General features: G+C 38.3%; 1 protein-coding gene across 4 annotated transcripts in view; it reads left to right on the top strand.

The window, feature by feature from the left end:
- Pik3c2g (phosphatidylinositol-4-phosphate 3-kinase catalytic subunit type 2 gamma) overlaps window positions 1-24848 on the top strand; it is a 345180-nt gene that overhangs the window by 24109 nt on the left and 296223 nt on the right. For all 4 annotated transcript variants that reach the window (XR_009591996.1, XM_060384334.1, XM_060384335.1 and 1 more), the window contains exons 2-5: window positions 10432-11186; window positions 13590-13672; window positions 18600-18757; window positions 20054-20168. Coding sequence is in view for 3 of the 4 variants with exons in the window: in XM_060384334.1 (XP_060240317.1) it covers window positions 10509-11186; window positions 13590-13672; window positions 18600-18757; window positions 20054-20168 (1034 nt within the window). In the remaining variant the exon portion in view is untranslated. The remainder of the gene's footprint in view (window positions 1-10431; window positions 11187-13589; window positions 13673-18599; window positions 18758-20053; window positions 20169-24848) is intronic.

Consider the following 24848-nt stretch of genomic DNA (forward strand, 5'->3'; position numbering starts at 1 on the left):
ACCTAATTATTGTTTGGATTTCTTCAGTGTCTGTGGTTATATCCCCCTTTTTGTTTCTGATTTTGTTGATTTGGATAGTTTCTCTCTGCCTTTTAGTTAGTTTGGCTAAGGGTTTGTCTATCTTGTTGATTTTCTCAAAGAACCAGCTTTTGGTTTCATTGATTCTTTGAATTGTTTTATTTGTTTCTAATTTATTGATTTTAGCCCTGATTTTGATTATTTCTAGCCGTGACCCATCCTGCGGGCTAGTCGAACAGGATCCATCTGAAAGAGGGAGTGGAAATTGTGGGAGAAAGACGTGAAGAATGGAGACAAGACAGATTCCTGATCAAGTCTCAGTTTACTGAACGTGCAAACAACACTTATAAAGCAAAGGGTACAAGCAAATTTTTTTCACAGTAGCAACACATCTGTGTCAGCTGGCAAGGCAACCAAGAATTTACTCAAGGTCACAAAAAGTCTGCTATCTGGTTCCCAAGGTTGCAGGGAGCTTGCTATCTATTTCTCAGGCTCAGAGCATCCTGCCTACAGAGATCGCCAAGGATAGTCTCTGAGAAATGGAACGATGGATAAGATCAGCATCTTCCAAGGCCAGGAGGCAGAATTCCAATTACTAGACTCTTCCCAGACATCTACTCCTCTTTGGTGTGTCTGCTTCTTTTTTTATCTAGGGCTTTTAAGTGAGCCATTAAGCTGCTTGCATGAGATATTTTGAATTTCTTCTTGAAGGCATTTAGTGCTATATACTTCCCTCTTAGCACTGCTTTCATTGTGTCCCATAAGTTTGGGTATGTTGTGCCTTCATTTTCATTGAATTCTAGGAAGTCTTTAATTTCTTTATTTCTTCTCTGACCCAGCTGTCATTTAGTAGCAATTGCTCAGTTTCCATGTGTGTATAGGCCTTTTTGCTATTTTTGTCATTGAGGTCCAGCTTCAGTCCATGGTGATCAGATAGGATACAAGGGATTATTTCAATCTTCTTGTATCTGTTGAGTCTTGCTTTGTGACCAACTATATGATCTATTTTGCGGAACGTTCCATGAGGTTCTGAGAAGACGGTAAATTCTTTGTGTTTGGGTGAAAGGTTCTGTAGATGTCCGTGAGGTCCATTTGATTCATGACCTCTATCAGAGTTATTGTTTCTTTGTTTAATTTCTGTTCTGTTGACCTGTCCTTGGTTGAGAGTGGGGTGTTGAAGTCTCCCACTCTTAATGTGTGGGGGTCTATGTGTAGTTTAAGTTTTATTAAAGTTTCTTTTACAAATGTGGGCATTTGGGGCATAGATGTTGAGCATTTGGGGCATAGATGTTCAGGATTGTGATATCTTCCTGGTGGATTTTTCCCTTAATGAGTATGAAGTATCCTTCTCTATCTCTTTTAATTAATTTTGGTTGAAAATCTATTTTATTATTAATGGCTACTCCTGCTTGCTTCTTGGGTCCATTTGCTTGGAAAACCATCTTCCAGTCCTTTACTCTCAGGTAATATCTATCTTTGTGACTTAGGTGTGTTCCTTGTATGCAACAGATTGTTGGGTCTTGTTTATGCATCCATTCTGTTAGTCTATGCCTTTTTATTGGAGAATTGAGTCCATTGATGTTGAGGGAGATTAATGACCAGTGGCTGTTAGATCATTTGACATTGATGTTAGCTATGGTAGTGTGTTTGTGTGTTTGGCTACTTTTGGTTTACCTGTAGTGAGGTTATTTATTTCCTGTGTTTTCTTGAAAGTAGTTAGTTTTCTTGGGTTGTATTTTTCTTTCTAGTATCTTCTGTAACACTGGATTTGTGTGTAGGTATTGTTGAAATTTGTTTTTGTCATTGAATATCTTCTTTTCTCCATCTATGAGGACTGAAAGTTTTGCTGGGTAGAGTAGCCTGGGCTGACATCTGTGTTCTCTTAGGGTCTGCATGATAGCCATCCAAGCTCTTCTGGCTTTCATAGTTTTCTGTTGAGAAGTCAGGTGTGATTCTGATGGGTTTGTCATTATATGTTACTTGGCCTTTTTCCCTTGCAGCTTTAGTATTTTTTCTTTGTTCTATATACTTACTATTTTGATTATTATATGGTGGGAGGATTTTCTTTTCTGGTTTAATTTATTAGGTGTTCTGTAGGCCTCTTGTATTCTTATAGGCCTCCCCTTTAAGTTGGGGAAATTTTCTTCCATGATTTTGTTGAAAAAATTTTCTGGGCCTTGTAGGAGGGAATCTTCTTTTTCCTCTATTTCTATTATTCTTAGGTTTTGTCTTTTATGTTGTCTTGGATTTCTTGGATGGTTTGTGTCAGGAATTTTTTAGATTTATTATTTTCTTTGATGGATGCATCGATTTCTTCCATTGTATCTTCCACACCTGAGATTCTTTCTTCCATCTCTTGTAGTCTGTTGGTTATGCTTAACTCTGTAGTTCCTGTTTTCTTTTCTAGGTTCTCCCTCTCCATGATTTCTTACATTTGTGTTTTCTTTAATTCTTCCAATTCTATCTTCAGATCTTGAACCGTTTTGTTGATTTCCTTCACCTGTCTGACTGTATTTTCCTGTTTTTTCCTTCAATTCCTTCAGCTATTTGTTTGAACATTCCTCTGTTTCTTTTATTTCTTTCAGTGATTTAATCATTTCCTCTCTGAACACCACAAGCTGTTTGGCTGCATCTTCCTGTATTTCTTTATGAATGACCATAATCTGTTTTATTATATCGTCCTCTAAATCTTTATGCATTTTATTTGCTTCCTCCAGTAATCTCTTCATAAGCATAGATGTAAAGTCATCTTCTTGAATTTCACTTATGTTAGGGTGTCCAGGTCTACTTGTCCCTGGATAACTGAGTTCTGGGATGCCATATTGCTTTGCCTTTTGTTGGTTGTGCTTTTTCGCTGGCCTCTACCCATCTCTCTGTCTCAGGTATTGTCTGTTCATTTCTGGTACTTGCTGGGTCCTGGGGTGGGGAGAATCCACTTGGTGGGATTCTGAAGTTCTCCTCTGCTTTTTGGGTATGGTCAACTAAATGGTGGTGCTTCTCAGGAATTGTCACAGTTCACATCGGGTGTATGGTCCCGTGTGGTAACTGTGGTGTTCATGAAGGCTCTCCTCTTCTCAGGAGAGGTCCTGGTGACGGCTCCTCTGCTGCTGGGCTTCTTGCTCTGAATTTAGTGAGCAGCAGCTGTGCTCTTAAGGTGTAATTGTTGGGTGCAGCCCTCTTGAAGAACCTGAGATTCCCACAGCCTTGTCAGTTTAGCTGGGGATAACTGGTTGATCCTTAGAGCAGTATCTGAGGGCTGCTGTAATGACTCTCTGGCTTTTGTAGGTCGGAGGATGCAGCTGTGTGCCCCAGTGCCCTAGTGGTACTCAATAATGGCAGGTGAGCACAGTGTTCATGCCTGCAGTAGAAGGCTAGAGCCTAGAGTCTGCGTAAATCAAGAAAGTCTTTTGGAGCTGGGTTTCCTGAGCGTTGGACCTGATGATCCAATGCTGTGAGGTTTCCTCCTGACAGGGACACCCAGCCTTTGCTTTGGGGACAGCCATTTTGTCTGTGATGGTGAGTAGAGCCCGCAGGCACAGACTTATGTGGCTCCGCCTTTCTGTGTTTCTAGGGATTGGGTGCTGGGTGTCTGCTGAACCTGGGTAATTTTTCCAGAGACCTTTTCAGGGTGGTGGTATCGGCTGAGTGCTCTGAGATCAGACCAGCCGTTCCCCTCCCTGTGAGTTTGCACCTGACAGAGAAACTCAGTCTCTGGTGCCCTGGGGCCCACAGTTCTATCTGGGGCAGTGAGTCAGGCGCGCAGGCAGGACTCTGTGCTGGCGCCTGGGTCTCCGGCTCTGGCTCTGGGCTGGCTCTTGGACACCCATGGAACCCGGAGTCTTTTCCAGGGGATGTCTGAATGACCTAAGTCCCAATCGTTTCCTGCACCATGGGGTTATCTCTCAACTGGAAATCTTAGTCTCTGATGTTATGGTGCTCACAGTTCAGTCTGGGACAGTGATCAGAGCATGCTGGTGTGTGGCTCTGGGCTGGCGACCAAGTGCCTGGGTCTCTTGGATCCTGCCTGGAACCAGGATCTCTTTCATGGTTTAGCTGGGTGAGTTAAAGCTGATGGAATACCCCACCATGGGGTATCCTCTCACCTGGGAAACAATCACTTGTGTTTTAGGGCAGAGAGTTCTGACTGCTGGTCACTGTGCCGATCCTGCTTTGCAGCTGGTCAGAAGGAGAGTTGTCCCGGTGCCGCCATCTTGCTGAATCTTTTTTTTCCCATTAAATTAAACTGAGAATTCTGTATTATTGAAGCTACACAGGTTGAGTGCTTTGGCTAATCCTATTGCTTATGTAAATGTGTTTCATTTAAAAGATGTCTCTGAACATCAAGTAAGTTGATGAAAATAATCCTTGCATTCTCTCAAATGTTACAAAGGCATTCAACAGCATGAGTGTGAGTAGGGGAGGTCTATGGGCTCGTTTTTCTTCATAAGGAAATGGTTTCCTCAACTGCTTCAAGCTCCCTTTGTCCTGAAACTCTTTCAGGACAAGAAAAGGTTTGCCTAGTGGGAGGTGAAGCATGTCTGATGCTTTCCAAAGCTCTGTTGGGTTGTACACAAGCATCTGCACAAGTGCCCATCTGTAAATCTCTCAGGATGCAGCTGTGCCCTCTGGCTCCAGTTGGTCTGAAACAGGCATCCTGCTAGACCACCTCCCAAAGCTTCTACACAGGAACTGAAGGCTGTCTTCATATCCCATACCCAACGAACGGAACTATTAATGTTCCCACAGTATGTGCAAATAAATTATTGACACGTTTTCCCTGGCATATGCTAGGTTATGCCTGAGGTGTTAAACCTGATCAATAATAACTCACCCAATATGTGAGCCTCAGATATGATTCAAAATTTTACTTTTTCAGAAAAAAATATGTTTTTAGTATTCTCTCTAGTCCCCTTCTCCCTCCCCCCACCACAAATGGAACTGGTGTCCACTATCATAACTCTAGAATACTGAGCTTAATTATAAATTTGAGCTATGCCCTCCTGGGAAGCAAGAGCTTCATTTCACATTATCTTTTCTTAAATCTTTTTGTATGCTTGGGCTTGACCTAAAATGTTTGAAAAGTTTTCCTGAATAAATAAATGTAAACACTGGGAGGTACATGTTTGAAGATACGAATTGATTTTTTTTTTTTGAGTCAAGTTGTATCTTTCAAAAATAGTGACAGCTGTAAATCATCCAGACACAAGAAGCTCTAAGATGTCTAAGTGGAAGTGTGGTTTCTGTAGGACTGTGATCAAGAAAATGTGTGATTTGTGAAAATGATGACTGAAACTGTGCTGCCATTACCTATGGGGTTCACGTAAGTGAAAATACTAGGAGAGCTTGCAAAATTTAACATTCAATTTCTAATTAAAAATGTAAAAAGTAGGATGAAATGAAGAACATGTTATATAAACATTAAGAATATATTATGATGTATAGCAAATATAGATAATGTACTCCAGATTACAGTGAAGAAGATTAGAGTTCTGGGAGGTTAAAGCCTGAATGTTTTGTTTGTGTCTGGTGACGCCTATACAAGCTCAGTGCGGTAGATAAAAGGCTTCAGAATTTCAAAACAACCTTCCATTTCCAAGCGTTTCCAGAAACTACATTGGCTGTAATGGTTACACATTTCCTTGCATCGTTCTGAAAATACAGATGGATTAGCTTAGGTATCTTTGATGTGTACTGTGCTAGCATCGTCTTCATCTGCTTTATCTTCTCCTTATTTGTATTCTAAATGCCTGGTGTGTTTTCTGTGCCTACAATTCATGTGAACCCAAGATTACCTTTATTTAATCCTATTACCTAGTCTCTGTGCTGTCTTTCTAAGTTTTGCCCAGTTAAGTATCAGATACACTCAGAGCTTTTTAGAGCAGGAACTGACCTTTTTAGAAAGGTCCATTTTATTCTGTGTGTCTTTGAGAAAATGTCATTTGTGGTCCTATTCTACACTCTGGGGTTACTAAGCTACTGTTGCCTCCCTTTGATGCTGCCTTATTTTGTCTGTGATTTCTCTCGAAGGACAGGTAATTAATGAGCTCCCCATAAGTCTGACCTCTTGCAGGGTGTTATAGGAGTTATAAGGAGTTACCATGACCACAGTTCTCATCATAGGATAAAAAGAAGTATGTCATCAGCTAAGGAAGACCCATGGGTCAGGCGGTAGAAGTCAGTGGTTCATCTGCTTGAAAATTCTGACTTTTATGGCAGATGAATGAAAAAGTATGCCATAATGAAAAGAAAAAGTGTGCTTCATGACACAGCTGTCAATAAAACAAGGAATTATTTAACTGTCAGTTCTTGAAAGGGGGAATATATATATATATATATATATATATATATATATATATATGTCAAAATTTTTAGAATAATTTAAAATATTTTAATTTTATTTATGTTTATATATTTATAAAATTAAAATATTTGACATTTTATTAATGTTTATTTTATTTGTATAAATGTTTGCCTGGATGCATGTCTGTGTAAAATGTGTATTCAGTGCCTTAAGAAGCCAGAGAAAAGATGCCATATAACCTAGAACCAGAATAATAAACAGTTGTGAGCTGCTATGTGGGTTTCTGGAACTGAACCCAAGACCGCTACAAGCTTTTCCCGTGCTCTCAACTGCTGAGCCATCTCTCCAGCCCCTACACAAAATGTTGTTTAATTTTCTGTTTAATATTTCTTTCTGCATACCTTTTAAAATATCTCTTGAAAATATTTCCAAAGCTGTCAATTTAATAGCTTATCTGAGTGTGTAGGGTAATATAAATATAATTAATTAATTAGGTGATCTTTCAAATCTTTAACAAAAATATAACAAAAGCAAATTCCCATTTTATAAATGAAAAATGAAGAAATGAGTCTGACAGTTGATCAGCACCATAATTACCCCTTTAATATATTTCTTTGTTTTTAATTCCTCATATTCCTTTCTGCATGCTGTGTTGAAAGTCTAGCAAGAAGCCAATTTAGAAAGACAAGGTTGGTTTTAGCTCATAGTTTAAAGTCCTGTCCAGCCTGATGGGGAAGCCAAGGCAGCAGGAGCTGTGAGCAACTGGTCAAATGACACCTGCAAGCGAAAATAGAGAAGAATGGATGGATGCTGCTTCCTGGCTCCCTTTCTCCAGCTGCATAGTCCAGTTATCCGTTTCTGCAATGGTTCCTCTCAGCGTAGGTGGGTTACCCCTCTCAACTAACTCAACCGAGGCAATCTCCAGAAGCTTGCTCAGGTGCGGAAGATGCTGGATCCTCTCAGTGGAGGAGATCTAGTTGCTGTTATCAGCATACCACACTTACTTGGTGAGAAGGAATGAATCCCAAGCCTATTTATTCTACCTTCACTCATACCTCGATTCTGTATTTTTCAATTCACTCTCTCACTTGTGTAATTAATACAAGTGAGCATGTGCCATAAGTGAAGTAATGTAGTATGTACTTAGTGATAAGTGAGAAAAGTAAAAGAGCTGATGGTAGAAGGGAAAAGGGAAGTGTTGCAGACAATTAAAAGTGTAGGAAATGCCATGAGGGAGAACAATACAGATGAAGCAGTAGAACCTACTCGAGTCTGAAACATTTTCTTTATTAAAAAAAAAATGGCTCATGCTCACGCCTGTAATTCTGGACAAATAAAGAATACCTGTGTGAGTGTGAGGCCAGCCTAGGCTAGGACATGTGGTCCAGAGCTGCCTAGATTATAAAGTGAAATGAGAGAGAAACAGAGATGCAGACAGACAGACAGAAAGTTCACCTGAGCCACATTAATGAAAGGATAGAGTACTCCAGATAGAAGGTGAATATTCAGCCTAACCCATGGAAATCCATCAAGAGTGAGAAGACAGCCTTTCCGAGTGTTCTGGAGGCTGCCATGTAATACCACATATAGAAGGCAATTGAATTACATAATGTCAGCTGAGATGGCGTGCAAAGCCAGGTCATGTAGGAAGCTAAAATCATGTGGAAAACCACTGAAACACCGGTAACCATGGAAATGTGTAGTTAGTTTCTGAAATAAAACATTAAAATGTGAAAGAAAATGAAGACCAAAATGGGTTGCGGAAAATGCAGAAGCAGTTTGAGACTAATAATTTCAGATGGAAGTTGATGGATTTTGAATTTAAAATGGGGACTGGTAAACAAGAGTGAGGGTGTTAGATCCAGGACACATTCATGTGAGAAACCAACTGGTGGCTCTGGATACAGGAGAATAAAGGAGAGAGAAGAGTCAATGATGAAACTGTGGTGTCTAGCTTAAGGATGAGGAGCATGATGGGGCCATGGGGCCACAGAAAACAATGGACATAACATGAATTTGGGGTAACTAAGATTTAACAAACAGCCACACTACTTCATGTTATATGGAAATGTAGCCATGTGCCAAACTAGCACAAACGTAAAGTCATTACTGTCATCCTAACTAAATATTGCTATGGAGCAGCTAAAAGATTTTAGGTAACCCTAGCCTATCAAGTCTCATCAAGACTGCCTGGATCCTCTTCCTCTCTGACCTGATAAGGCAACACCACCAGGGGGAGGTGATCAAAGAGCAGGCAACAGAGTCCATGTAAGACACCGCCCATGTTCCCTTTACTATGGAACCCGCATGGAGACTGAACTGCTATGGCCTACATCTGAGCAGGGGTCTAGGTCTTCTACATGCATGGTCCTTGGTTGGTGCATCAGTCTCTGCAGCCCTCCTGGCCTAGATTTTTGGCTTTATTGATCTCCTTGTAGAGCTCCTGTTCCCTGTGGGTCCTTCAATTTCCCCTTTTAGACTAGGGTCAGATGGTAGGAGAGGAGGACTACCCTTTTCAGTGGACTAGAGGAGGATGCAGGGAAGAGGGAGGAGGGTAAGACTGGGAAGAGATGAGGAAGGGCATGCAATCGGGCTATAAAGTGAATAAATTATAAAAAATTACCAATAAAATTTTAAAAATTTTAAAAAGAAATTTGCAGTTCAAAACAACAAAAAAGATTTTAGGTAAAAAATTGTCAATGGACTTTAAGATGTACAAAGTTCAGAAGCTGAAAAGTGATTCTATATATCCTATTTAAGCAGAACAGGTAAACAAAACCAGAAAAAATATCCTTTCTTCTAATACTATAAAGAAGTATGAGTTTTTTTAAACTTTACATAAATGATATCACAGTAAAAATTTCTTGAATGAAAACACCAAGTAGGTTCAGGGGTCCTAGGTGAATTCATAGTAAGCAGATAATAATTTAAGCCGCTGAAAGGGAGCTGGAGATTTGGATCAGTGAATGAGCATGCTTGCTGCTCTCTCAAAAGCCCAAGTTCAGTCCTGAGCATCTAGCAATGGGCAGCTCACAACTGCCCACAACTTAGCTCCAGTGGATTTGGAGCTCTCTTCTGATTTCTACAGGTACCCTCACCCATACCCACACTTAGGTACCCACAGACAAAACTAAACCCCAATTAAATCTCTGTACCATAAAAGAAATGAGATAGCCTACAGTGAGAGAATAACTTGGGAGGAAATAAACTCCAAAGGGAATCAGGAAGAAAATAATGCATAGATAAAGGAGTGCTTGAGAAATAACAAGAGGGAAAAATTCTGAGTGTGGTTATCAGTAATGAGCCACAGTAACAGCATGACACTGAGAAGGAAGAATGGGGAGCGCATGTCAAATGCTGCAAAGGACGAAGGCTTTTTCAAATGAGGGGGAACTCTCGAATTTAATGGCATGAAACTCATTAAAGGGTTTAATGGAAGTGGTTCTAGAGAAGTGGACCAAAGAGTTTGCAATTACTTACACTTAAGGAGTTTTGGAGTAGAATGTCTCTAGCTATTGGTGGAGGGAAGAATTAAGACGGTGCACATTAACGAGATAGTGGCAGATGATGAAAAGACTGTCTAACTCCCCCTTGGCATTTGCATGCAAGTGTGCACGTAGCTGAGCGACTGAGGAAGCACTGGTCAGTACAAGGAAAGCTGGGTTTTGTATGGGTTAAAGAAGCTTGCAGGTGGGAGGGAGGGCTCAGTGGTTAGGAACACTGGCTGATACTCCCAAAGACTATGGTTGAGTGAGTTCCCAGCACCCACATGGTGGCTCACAAATGCCTGTATCTCCAATTCAGGGGGAACTGTTGCCCTCTTCTTACCTCCTCAGCACCAGGCAAACAAGTCGTGCACAGATAAACAAAATAATAATGATAAAAAGCATTGAGGAAGGCCTGTTTATCCATCCAAAAATATTATTAATCCATCCAGTCAATAGTCTCCCTCAGATTCTCTATGCTTAACACTGACTGATTATTTTAGTGCTCAAGAAAGCCTCACCGCCAAGAAAACAACCCAAAAATTTTGTATATTTATTCAACATACATATGTTTCTTGCAAGTACCTCTGCCACTAAAGACCAATTTTGTTTCCTTTTTTATTCTAGGAAAGTTTTAACTTCTTTCATAATATCAAGAACATATTTGGAGCCAAATAAATCCTCTCAGTTACACAAAATAAAAAATGGCATATAGTTGGCAAACAGACCCAAACCGCATTGAACCACAGAAAGGTGAATATGATCACCAACAATTTCACCATGCAAACCAGCACCTATCTTCCAGACAAGTCAGACTGGGTTTCGATCAGGTAGTGGAAGAGATCAATAATGAACCTCCACTGTTTGAGAGCAAAAAAGAAGAAAACACATTTTTTGTGCCTGATGCAGCAATCGTGGGTTCAGAATGGCGATCCATATACGGAGCACACCCAAGGCACTTGAGTGAATTCACTCCTCAGAGCCCTGACCTCTCCCAGCTTCATTTTGGGAGAACACCAGCCATTGGCTTTAATCCTGCTGTATTACCTACACATCAGATCATCGATGAGGGAGGCTCCTGGAGAAATCCCACAGGAAGATGTCACAGTCCTGGGGATACCAGGTTCGATGCTCTAACCCCCTCACCCACTGACCTGGATGAATGTAACCCACAGAGACAATCAGGAAATGAACATTGTGGCCACGGTTTGGGATTCAAAGGCAGCATCCTCTCTCATTACTCATCCTACTCAGCAGACTTCATACCCAATAGAGAGAAAAAAGGGAGTGGAGACGTGAACCTTGTAGAACCTTCTCTGATGGTCTCTAAAGACTCCTTTCCACCCAGAGCATGGGACAGCACATCACTGGAAAACACAGAGGTTTGTGCAATATACATGAACTTTGAAATAACCACTCAGTAAAGAACTGAATTAATTTGTATTAAAGTTAAATAATCTCATGTAGGAAAATCCATTAGTATTATTTAGAATATTTTACTTACTTTCACAAATTCCATGTTCTTAACAACTATGGTAAAAAATACATTTAACTATCATTTCTTCCTAGCTCATCAAACTTATTAACATATTATATTTGTATAATCTATGACATTTTATTTTAGTGTTATATATTTATATTTAATATATTATATATAATAAACAAATACATTTTAATAGACAAAAGTATAACTTGAAGGTTATATCCTTGCTATGTTATGAAAGCATACATACATTTCATTACATCTGTAATTTGAGTCATACTAGGAAGATTATTTAACTGGTTCATGAATAGTTAAATAATGCTTTGATATGCTAGACAGAAAGAATCTGGGGCAGTAAAGATAGGCTTCTTGAATTCAGGAATTGACTCAAACGGAGCTTCTGATGAACAATAGCAGCATAGTAAAACAACAGATGGAAGTGCATAAGCGAATCCCTATCTTTGCAAGGAGGTCATTGCATAAGATACACCACCTCAGTTTATCTGACTCAAAACTGAACATACCTTAAGGATATCTAATTCATATCACGGGAGTACAACAATCAGTAAATTTCCCCCAATGTTATAAATATTGTTAAAATTAGACAAAATAAGTAAAGCAGCTGAATTTAGACTTGGATAACAGGCAGCACAGGGTACGGATTCCCTGAGAGCTGCCAGCATCCTGGCTCGTGCCTGGACGGCAGCTCCTTGCAGCTGTGCAGTCCGGTGATGCTCAGATGAGATTGGAGAGCGAAGCTGGGCTGTTAGCTAAAGGCTGTGAAAGCAGCCTGGGTTCTCTGGGCATTGTGCTGTCAAAGGGAAAGCGATCCAGTGGTGGGTTCAGAAGTCCCAGGGGATTTACAACAGTTTGGCCAAGTAAGATGCTGTTATTCGGAAGGCCCAAGAGATATTGTTAAGAAGTTTTCCTGAATTTAATTGAAAATAACTAATTGTAGATTCAGAGAAGCAACAAATGGCAAATAAATGCAAAGTAATCCAAATACACGCGAACCATGTCCAAGTACGTAAGATCAAAACAACAGAAAAGTATCACAAGGAGTTGGAAGGAGACATCAGGTAGGATGACAACCCTCTGATGGAGTGAAACTTCTCACCAAAGGGGTGGAGTCAGACAGTGGAATCAGAGGCAGTGGGAGCCAGTGTGCAGGGCCTGAGGTACGAGTAGTCAGACCCTGGGAGCCAAGACAAAAGAATAATAATTCACTAGTGGAATTATATTGAAACAGGAGATAAGTAGAAATTTAAATATAAATGAATAAATAAAGGAAAAATTTTAAACGCACATAAAAACGTGTTAACCTAAAGACCCCAAACCAAACCATTTTTATAAATGTGTTAAACATAAATACATTGAAATATCCAAATAATAAACATAAAACAAGATGCTGAGGAACGTAACGGCACAGTTACTGTCATCTAAAGATTAACTTGAAAAACACAGGACCAGATAAATTGAAAATAAGATAACCAAGAATTTAACTCTCAGCCTGAAAATGAAGATTGCTGTGGTTCTAATGGCTGAAAATTTTGATTTAAGTCAGTGTTGTTAGAGGTAAAGAAGTCGTGCTGCAATGATGAGTCATCTGGAAGAGATAATGAAGTTAACATGTGCACAGTTGACAATAGAGCTTCAAAAGGCACGAGGCGAAGGTGATTTTAAAGTAGCTGCATGTGCACCCTCTATCAGAAAGCCTAATTAATATGCTACCAACATATTAAACACGACTGCCAAAGCACTTAGATATGAGAAAATGATTTTCTTCACACTTCCCGAAAGCTATCAACGATTCAAATACCCACGAGGAGGAGGCTGGTCCAAGGTATTACAGGGGTGGTTACGTAAACGAGACCATGTCAATGCTCGTGCTTTTAAACAGTGGGCTGTGATACGTGGCAGCACAAAGACGTTTTAAGAAGAAACATCACTTAGTTACAGATGCCAAAAACAAAAGCACGTCTGTAAAAAAAGATAATAGAAATCTAAGTACCCAACCTTACAAAGGAGGTTGGTGGGTTAAGCTATCAGAGACGTAGGGAAGCTTTTAAAGGAACAGCACTGCTCAGTGTTTTCCCTAGTTATTAATAGCACAGTTGCACGCATTCCTGAAAACTAAAAGTATGAACCTACACATTTTTCTACATGCAAATATTACCTCAGTAGATTTAAAAATAAATCCAAACTAATCTTTAGAAGGAAATCAAATTACACAAACATGTTGGTCTTTTTTTTTTTTTTTTCCTGTGTGGAGCTGTATTAATTTAGCAATCTTTACTTCCAGAGAATTGGTTGTCCCATTGAAATAGTGTCTGTACCCCAAGGGAGTAACAAGAGACTGGCCTCCTTTTGCAACAAAGTAAGAAGGTGAGTATCGCTTTTTTCATAAATATTGAAGTTTCTGTTTTTGAAAACGTTTCTCTATTTTGATCCACTCAGTGACTAGTTCTGCATACAAAATCTCAAGTCCCTGTAGCTGGTTAATATAATAAAACAATTTCTGAAAAACTATCATTGATCCCCTTGCTGACTGATTTTTCTTCTTTATACTCAAGTAAGAATATTTTTTTCCATTTAAATTTTGATTAAAAGATGGCTCCTCTGTCAGAACTGCCCTTGCTCATTGGTAGCTGGATTCCTGGTGCATCTGTAACTCATTTAATTGCATAAGCCTTTGAGCCTGTGGCTCAGGCCTAAATTAACACAGGCTCACTCTCCCACATGGAACATTCATGTCAGAGCCTCCTACCCGCTGAATCTTATGAGCAGCCAGCACATGCATGTTTCTCCACTGAAAACATTGATTTCTAGAGAATGTCCCTGCAGTGGCTTTTGCCTCCTCACCAATCTAAAAATTGATATCATGCAATCAAGGAGAATGTTTTTCTCATGAAATTACCATTTATCTAATGGAAACTTTTCTGTTACTTTGAAATTTTAATGCATTTTCTTTAGTCCTCTTTGTTTTATCCACTTGAGCCTTTTGTCTTATATATAAGAAATGTGCATTTATGTAAAGGCTTTGGCTTTCTACTAAATGATGAAAGATTAAAGAGTTGAGTCACTGCCTAATTTAGAAGATATTTCTGTTCCTAAAACTTCCTCACTCAATCATAACATAGGTTCATGTTTTAAAATAAATAACAAAATTAGAGATAGCTAACATCAAAACTAACCAGCCAAACAAACAATAAACAATCACATTGAAAGAATTAAAAATATATACACATAAAAATAAAACAAAAAAATTAAATCAATACAAATTTTCAGTTTTTAATTGATTTCTTGCTAATTTATGCAATAAGAAACCTAAAGGGTCTTTTGGATGCTTAAGCTAAATTAATAGAAGATGTCAGTGTTGATGCTTTCATTAGTAAGAGATGACTCAGCAGTTACAAGCTGTAGATGCTCTTGCAGAGGCCCCAAGTTAGGATTTCTGGCGCCCATAGCACTTGGTTCACACCCATCTGTTGTTACTTCTGCAGGGAAGATGGCCCCTTCTGCATCCTTGTGCATCTGTGCTCACATGCACACACAGAAATGCACACATACACACAATTAAAATTAACAGTAACAGTAAATCCTCAAAGCCATCATTTGGTGTTTCTGACCTTTTAGTATGAGAACTGATTATCTTAATAAGCACTGAAGGGAAGTGTTTGTGAACTCTGGCAACACTTCCATTTTCTAATGTGGAATTTTATATTCTTAGAAGATACAGTGTAGATGTGATAGAGACAGGAAATTATCTTAAGCGGTTTTGTCAGTGGCTTGTAATTTGTGTTCAAACTCTTCGCTCACTTTCCTTCAATGATTTGTTTTTAAATAATTATGAGAAGTAAAGCAACCGGCTAAATGGTAAGGTTGATTTAGTGAGAAGAAACCAGAGGTTGCATCATGCTTAAGTGTATGTGTGCAAAATGCTTTCCCATGTAAGCACACTAGTCCCTTAAGAAGATATGTTAGGATTTACTCAGTGCTTAGAATTCTCAGTTCAAAACTAAACAAGTAAATAAGAATATCAATTGACATATGAAGATCAATAAATTTCACAAAATAGTCTTCCAACTCAAAATAAATTTAAATACCTCATTGTGTTTATCTAATATAAGTTGAGTTAAATATATTGTTAGTATTCATTTATGCTCTTATTAAAGATAACTCTGATTGCTTGATTTGATTGTTTTGATATAATTTAAAAATTTCATGTTTAAAAGAAACACTACACAATTAGAAAACATAAAATTCCCTAATACACAAAAGAAGTCCCATTCCAAGTGGATGCTCCTTGAGAGTTAGGGAAGAATCAATCGTGGGTTTCCATTTTAAGTTTTATTTCCCCAAATGCTAGAAGCTGAAATTGTTCATGCACTAAATGTTATCTCGTTGTATAAGTGCTGATATCTGAAACAGGGAGTGGACAGGAAGTGGGGCTGGCTTTTCCACCTCAGGGCCTGTCACACACTGACCTGCTTCTTCCAGCTGGGCTCTACATCCTGAAAGTTCCCCTATCTCCACAAAGCACAATGGAATCTGGGGACCAAGTGTTCAATCACATGGGTATTTCAGACCATGGATTATATTTTTTTCTTTTTTCTTTTTTTAAATTTTTATTTTTTAAATATTAATCACAGGTTTTTTACTTTGTATCCTAGCCATAGCCATCCTCCCTCCCCCATCTCTTTCCTGTCCCTTTCCAAGTCCACTGCTAGAGAAGGTCCTCCTCCCCTTCCGTCTGACCCTAGCTTATCAAGTATCTTCAGTATTGGCTGCAATGTCCTCCTCTGTGGCCAAGCAAGGTTGTTCCTCTCTAGGAGGGCAGAGTGAGGTAAAGTCATTGAGTTTATGTCAGGAATAGTTCCTGTTTCCCTTAGGAGGGTAACCCACTTGGATACTGAGCTACCATGGGCTACATCCGAGCAGGGGTTCTAGGTTATATCTGTACATGGTCCTTGGTTGGAGAAACAGTCTCATAGAGGACCCCCGTGCCCTGATATATTTTGTCCTTGTGTAGTTCCTGTCCTCTCCCAGTCATACTCCCCCTTTTATCATAGGATTCCCTACATTCTACTGAAGGTTTGGTTATGAGTCTCAGCATCTGCTTTGATACGCTGCTAGGTAGAGTCTTTCAGAGGATCTCTGTGGTAGGCTCCTGTCCTGTTTCTTGTTTTCTCCTACTTCCCATGCCCATCCCATTTTCTTTCTAAGTGAGGATTGATCATCTTACCCAGGGTCCTTTTTCTTCTTTATCTTCTTTAGGTGCACATATTTTAGTATATTTATCCTATCTTATAGGACTATATAAGTGAGTATGTACCATGTGTTTCTTTATGATCCTGGGATACCTCACTCAGGATGTTCTTTTTCTAGATCCCACCATTTGCCTGCAAATTTCATGATTTCCTTGTTTTTAATTGCTGAGTAGTATTCTTTTGTGTAAAAGTACCACAGTTTGTGTATCCATTCCTCTGTTGATGGACATCTGGGTTGTTTCCTATTTCTGGCTATTACAAATAAAGCTGCTACAAACATGGTTGAGCAAATATCCTTGTTGTGTACTTGAGCTTCTTTTGGATATATGCCTAGGAGTAGTATAGCTGGATCTTGAGGTAGCACTATTCCTAATTGTCTGAGAAAGTGCCAGATTGATTTCCAAAGTGGTTGTACAAGTTTACATTCCTACCAGCAATGGAGGAGTGTTCTCAATTTTCCACAACCTCTCTAGCATGTGTTGTCACATGAGTTTTTAACTTTTGCCTTTCTGACAGGTGTAAGGTAAAATCTCAGAGTTGTTTTGATTCGCATCTCTCTGATGTCTAAGGACATTGAGCATCTCTTTAGGTATTTCTCTGCCATTCTATATTCCTCTACAGAGAATTCTCTGTTTAGCTCTGTACCCCATTTTTAATTGGATTGCTTCATTTATTGCTTTTTAATTTTTTTTTAGTTCTTTATATATTCTGGATATCAGCCCTCTGTCAGATATAGGGTTGGTGAAGATCCTTTCCCAGTCTGTAGGCTGTCATTTTGTTCTGATGACAATGTCTTTTGCTTTACAGAAGTTTTTCTGTTTCATGAGGTCCCATTTATCAATTGTTCCTCTAAGAGCCTGTGCTGTTGGTGATCTGTTCAGGAAGTTGTCTCCTGTGCCAATGAGTTCCAAGGTCTTCCCCACTTTCTCTTCTAACCAATTTAGTGTATCTGGTTTCATGTTGAGGTCTTTGATCCACTTGGACTTTAGTTTTGTGCAGGGTGATAAATTTGGATCTATTTTCATTTTCCTGCATGTAGACAACCAGTTGTACCAGCACCATTTGTTGAAGATGCTGTCATTTTTCCATTGAATGGTTTGGGCTTCTTTGTTAAAAATCAAGTATTCATAGGTGTTTGGGTTTATTTCTGGGTCTTCTATTTGGTTCCATTGATCTACTTTTCTGCTTCTATGCCAATACCATGACCATGGATGATATTTTACCTAAACCACAACATGAAGTTTCCAAAGATTAATGCAGAACCATAATTTTCTATTTAGGAGGAGTTTAGATGTCAGCATAACCAACACACACACACACACACACACACACACACAAATACCAGCACGATTTCGTTTCCCCATGGGAAGCATTTTGTATTTGTTAGCATCTTGAAAGTGTTCTGTAGATGCCATAAAGGCCTACAGGGAGCAGCCATAGAAATATTTAATGAGCATTATGATACTTTATGTGGCTTCAGAGTCTTTACATTTTTTATGCCTTTTCTCTTTCAACCCTCACATAAAACCTTTGAAGTAGGTGGCGATGGCCCCTTTTGTGTGCACAAAGAGACAAGTCAAAAGGTGTGCCTCTGGCTCTCATATTCCAAAGTAGAAGCATGAGGATTCAAACTCAAAGTGTCTGCTACAAGGAGTAAGGTTTTAGCAATTCTTTGACTCCAATATGTGCTGATTTTTCAACCGGTATTCATAACTAAATTATTTCTGTAAAATCCACAAATTTGGAGATAATACAGAAACAGAAGCAGTGTTTGTGACTTGGGCGCCAACAAAAAAACCAGTTTCTTTTTTCCTATCTCTAATCTGTGTAAGCTGCTGTGTACTTGCAGCTTTCGGGGAACTAGGCATGAGAGGAATCCGAGAGGAGGAGCCCAGGCATCTGGAGCAGAGTCAAAAGGAGGCTCTCTTCTAGGTTTCATGCTGTTCTCATGCCGCTGTTTCAAAATCTGGTGACATTTTTCAAAAAAATGATACAGGTCATGTCCAAAGCCTTTTCCTTTTTTCTTTGCATCTATTTTTCAGAATAAGAGAAACATATCATGCAAGTGACATTGATTCCAATCCTGGAAGGATCTGGGCCATCGCTACAGCCTATCCGTCTCAGGTCTTCGCTGACACCAAGTTCAGAATAAATATTTGCACGAATAACTCAACAAAGCCCCTTCTTCTTATGCCACATGGTAAGAGAGCATGCAAGCAGATACACAACTCTCAGTGTTTATAGATGGCCTAGAAATCATTAGAAGAACCACCATTCAGCAGTACTTTGCCCTGTAGGGAAATAAAAGGAAAACAGCCATGAGCTATTTATCGTAGACATCTTGGAGAGGGGGTGTTGAGGGGAGGCAGAGGAGATCAGGACTCTCTTCACATAGCTCTCCAGAAAAGCCTTGTTATTGATAATAGCAGATAGAGCAGGTTTTTCACACATCTAAAATAAAGCAAAATTCTAAAACATTCCAGACAAAGACGATGTATAACTGAACTTACTGTTTACTACGCAACAGAAACAAGCACCTCATTCAGGTGTGTGAATAAGTTGTGAAGGAGAAAGTAGGAGGCCTGTCACCACCATGAGAAATAGACGAGCCCCGTGTGACCCCCACTCTCCTAATCAACACTGTTGACTGATCCTGAATACGGTAGCTAGAAATTTATGCCAGATAGTTTTTACCAGACGTTTTCTTCTTTTTCACTTGAAGATATCTTTAAAGTTACATGGTGTTCTGGGTTTTGTTCTTGGGCCCTCTATTTTGGAAAGCAGTGCTTATTTGTTAAATGTCTAGCTGTAACTATATGGATTATTACTTAACAACAGGGAACCATTTTCAGACACACAATGGACCAAGAAATGTTTTCACTGGCTAACATTTGTCGTTGTATCTCTGTCTTTCTTGCTCTAGTTGAGGCTTTGAGTAAGTACAGAGGACTAATATATTAGGTGTGCTAATATGTCATCTGATTTGAAACCAACTCATCATGTTGACTGAAGCAAGAGAGAAAAGATTTTTAAACAATGTTAATATTTCTTATAGAGTTTAAGAGAAGGAATGCATCAAAGACCTAGGAATGAATTTAACACACACATGTTGATGAACTGCCCTGTGGGTGCTGGGAATTGAACCCACGTCCTCTGGAAAGCAGCCAGTCCCCCTAACGGTACAGCCATCTCTCCAGAGTACTAGGAATAAATATCTTTTATGCAGAGCCATAATGAACGGAGATGGTTTTAATATGAGAAACACAATATCCAGCTTTGAAATTTTTCATTCACACAAAAGTGAACTTGAAAATGATTGCAAGCAGCCCTTGACTCTAATAAATAGACAAATAAATGTGTTGTACTCTAATTCCCCTTGATGGAGCTAGCTGGCTACAGTACTTAATAATGTGATTATCAGGTTTTGTCCTCAAAAGCTTCACAATGGATGTTTCATAAGCTCTTACTCACTTTTATTATTCACTTTTGTTTTCAGCTAATTATCTTGTCAAAGACCTAATTGCTGAAATTCTGCTTTTATGTGCAAATGAGCAGCATTTCCCTGAAGAGTATCTTCTAAGTATATGTGGTTCTGAAGAATTTTTACAGATGTAAGTATGTTATTAAAGTCAATTTTGGTTGCTATAACTTGTCAGTTTCAAGCAGCAAGGTTTTGGTATGTTGTGTTTTAAAAAGGCAATTTATAAATGGTCCCTTTGTTCTGCTGTGGATAGTGAGGGAGTGTTAATGGCTTTAATGTGAGAAGTTCTCCACAGGTTTGGATGTTTGGATGCCAGGTCTCTGGCTGAGGGTGCTGTTTTGTGACGTCTTGAGGTATCAGGCACTTGGGGGCTGTGATGAGGGCTATACTCACTTATAGTTCTCACCTACCTCTGCTCCATTGTCCACCAAGATGTGAAAATGCACAGCCATAAGCTCCCATCTAAACAAATGGAGCCTTCCCTGACGTGATAGGGGCCATCCTCTAAATACCTCAACTAAAATAAGCCCTCTCTTCCTTAAGCTGTTTCTTCTAGCTATTTCATTGGGTCAAAGTAGCAAAAAAAGTAACTAGTATAGAAACCATGCTGGCTAAAGAACTCAGAGCCTCACCCTTGCTGGGAAAACTATTACTTCTACCCTCTGCCCCATGACAGTAAGTTATAAATTACAAATACGTTTTAGCCTCTGTGTGGCAATTTGAAAATTTTGTGAGTCATTGGTACTCTTTCTTTAATGTATTATTTTATATTATTGTGTGTTTTTATTTATAAATACAATGATCTGTGCATTTTTATTTTATGTACGTGACAGTCTTGCCTTCATGTATCTCTGCACACCATGTATGTGCTGTACTTATGATGACCAGAAGGGGGCATCAGATCCCCTGGAAATGGAGTCCCAGGTGTTTGTGAGCTGTCAGGAGGATGCTGGGAATTGAACCTAAGTCCTTAGGAAGAGCAGAAAATGCTCCTTACCACTAAGCCATCTCTCCAGCCCAGCAAACTTATTTTCCCTAAACCGTGACTGGTTGAAAATCTATTTCAGTTATTCCATAAGGGTGGTCATCAGGGAAAGTGAATTTCAGCTTTAAAACTCAGGAGCTATTAGCTATTCTTCCTATAATAAAGCTTTCTGGAGAGATTACAGCTTGAAGTGTAAGTTAATTCTTTTTTGTTTTGTTTTTTATTATTGTTATTATCATTTGTTATAAATTATTTAATTTGTATCCCAGCTGTGGCCCCCTTCCTCACCTCCTCCCAATCCCACCCTCCCTCTCTCCTCTTCCATTATGCCCCTCCCCTAGTCCACTGATAGGGGAGGTCCTCCTCTCTTTCTTGTTTTGGTCTAGAATATTAAAAGCATGTTGATTAAATAATGATTTCTGAAATATAAAAATTTTAAGATTAAGAATTACAATAAATTTATAAAACAGTAAGTTTTGAGGTTATATTTATGAATTTCGTATTATTAAATTTGCAAATAAAATTACACTGGAATCAACTAGACCCAAAGTCTAAACACTTCACTGAACTTCTAGAAAGTTAAACAGACATTCCAAAGTTGTGGAGCTTCACACTGGATTTTGCACTTTTGCTATCCATGGCAGAGTTACAATTAGATAAATAAATTATCTTTATATCCTCTTTCATAACTCATGTCTATTACTTCATTCAGTTCCTCCTTGTCCTCTATTATTAACCATGTTGAGGTACTGTCTTACTCCAGACAGAATGAGTATCTTCAAAAAAATCAGACAACAAATGTTAGAGAGGGTGGAAGAGAGAAGAACCTTTATTCACTGTTGATGGGAGTACAAGTTAATACAGCCATTGTGGAAGTCAGTGTGCAGACTTTAAAACATTTAAAAAGAAAATTATCATACAACCCACTTTTTCACTCTGGGAATATAACCAGAGAACCTCATAGACTACCACAGAGATATTTGTACCTCTACGTTAACTGTTTTTATGTTTGTTTGTTTTGAGACTAAGCCTTGGCTGTCCTTGACTCACAGAGATCCTCCTGCTTCTGCCTCCCAATTGCTGGGATTACAGGCATATACTATCACACCAAGCTTATTGATGTTCTATTCTCTGTGGAAATTAACTTAAATCAACCAAGTTTTCTACCAGCAAATGAATAAATCATATCTGCATATATATATACATATACATATATACATATACATGGCTACTATTCAGCTCTAAAAAACATAATCACAAAATTTACAGAACGATGGAGTTAGAGTGTATACTATAAGATCACTCACAAAGTTCTAGAAAACAATTACTATAAGTGTCTCCTCATCTACAGATTTTAGACAATAACACATGTGTATATGCAAACAAATGTGCACATGGTTCAGCATACATGCGGAAAATAGAACAGTACGTTTTAAGGAACTTTTTAATAATTTAGACATTTCACTAAAACAACTTATTCAAGTCTAATATAAAATTAAACTTTTTAAATGTTTATTTGATTTTTTTTAAATATCATTTTTTAGTCATCACAACAAATCATTTACTTGACATTCTTGACCAGCCTGGAAAATATGAGGAATCTCAAGAAAAGATAAATAATTCTCTGTAGTAGAATATAGAGACTAAAGTATTTGGCAATCTTGTTCTTCCTTTGTGTTTCTAATGATTGTAAAATTTACAAATCACTCATGAGACTAAAGAGAACTTTGAGAGTTCCATTGTGGTCATTGTTCTACCACAAATGCACTTGAAAATATCTTGTAGGTGAATCACAGCCAATAAAATAACCTAATGTTCCAGATTGCCTCTGAGTGACTCTTGAAACTGATTGTTTTATTTTTTGTGTTATGAGTTATAACAAAATTAATTATCATACTGTAATTATAGTTGCATTGATGCACAAAGGAAATAAACACCCTTCATTTGCTTGAGTCTAACACACTAAACTTCAACTACTAGGCTGGTACTTTCCGTGGCCTATGATTCTAACTTATGTTCAATAAATTGAAGAAAAGGTTTTAGTTTATTTAATTCTAGAATGATGCATATTAAAACTTGCCTTTTGAGTAAACAAATTTCTAAATTTATTGGTCTTTGATGCCAAAATATAAGATCAGAGAGCATGAAAGAACTTCAAGTATTTGCACTAAATTTTAGCTGCTGTAGCACCAAAGAGACCTTGAGAATGTGTGGTGATGTGGAACAATTTTAAGGGGAGCTTCATATAAAAACTGTTTCCAATGAGTAAAGCATTCATAAAGAGCTCAGTTGCTGAGTCATGAAAATGCTGCGCAAAGCGTCTTACATATTTTCACATTAAGGTGATTTTTATTATGTACCACAAAAAATATTTTCAATAATTTTATGGTCATTTAATTGTCTTAAAATTCTAGTTAATCAGTTAAGATTAATGAGGAAGTTACAAAGTATGTGCATGAGTTAATGATGTTCATAGCACCCTGAAAAGAAAAGAGGGATATATATGCATCCCATATGTATGTGTATATACATATATGTACACACTTATATGTGTACATATATATACATATATGTACAAGTGTGTACATATATGTATATATATATGCATATATATATTCACACAGCAAGTCTATCTGAAATTAATAACTATATGTATATTACATATATATGGGATGCACATATGTATATATGTTAGACACATATATATTTATTATAATATATAGAAATACATCCTATCATTTAAGAGTAATAGTCTGCCAATATTGATATAATTAAATTTAATTTGCAGATCATATTACCATCATTTCTAATATCTAAAGAAATATGGATTTGCTGTTTAGATTTTATTTGTCAGTTAATTGTTATATCATTTTTATAATGGTTATCTCACTAGGAATGTAGAAACATGTTTATGGAGTTTTCTGGGAGCTGGAGAAATGGTCCAGCGAATGAAGGGCGTGCTGTGCAAGCAGAGCTCATGCCACGGGCACACGTGTAAAAGCTCATTATGGAGAGGCAGACATCTTACCCAGTGCTGAGAGCCAAACCAAGTGGACCCTGGAGGCATTCTGGCCAACAAGTCCATCTGAAATGAGCAGATACATATTCCAAGAGAACATGTTAGCATTAACCTCTGTCCCGCCACATACCAGCATGGTCAGCCATTCCTGCGTGCAGAATTGTGCATACAATTCACATTAAAAGAGAAAGAAAGAAATGCTTTCTATGGAAGGAACACACATGTAATATGCAGTAAGTTAATTATGAAATAAGGAATATTTTAGACCTTAATACTGAAGCTCCAGTCCATCTGGAATATCCTATTCTATAAAAATGTTGTGGCAGCAATAGCATCTGTCAATAATTACTAATTATTTACCTTCGGTTGTCTAAACATTTAAATCCAATAGCATATCCAGGAGACAGTTATCATAGTGCCCACTGCTTTATACATGGGACCTTCAGTCTTTCCTTGAGGTCAAACAGAGCTTTAATAAATGTCAATTCAAACTTGCATTTGCTTGAACTGCTTTAACTTTTCACTGTAAACACTTGAGTGGCATACAGGAAAATAAATCATAATAGCAACTTGTGCTATAGTTTATGGAAACTACACAAACACACACACACACAGAGAGAGAAAGAGAGAGAGAGAGAGAGAGAGAGAGACCCAGACATACATAATTCAGAATAAAGTGAAAACTTTTCTAAAAGAAGTAGGAGCTGATAATTACTGATCATATGAAATATTGACCAGGTTAGAACTACAGGCATAGTCAGGGGCCACACAGGAAAACGAAGCCCCAAAGGTATTGAAGTAGTGAG

Source organism: Meriones unguiculatus, chromosome 5 (assembly GCF_030254825.1).
Source record: "Meriones unguiculatus strain TT.TT164.6M chromosome 5, Bangor_MerUng_6.1, whole genome shotgun sequence".
In the NCBI taxonomy this organism is placed as follows: Eukaryota; Metazoa; Chordata; class Mammalia; order Rodentia; family Muridae; genus Meriones; species Meriones unguiculatus.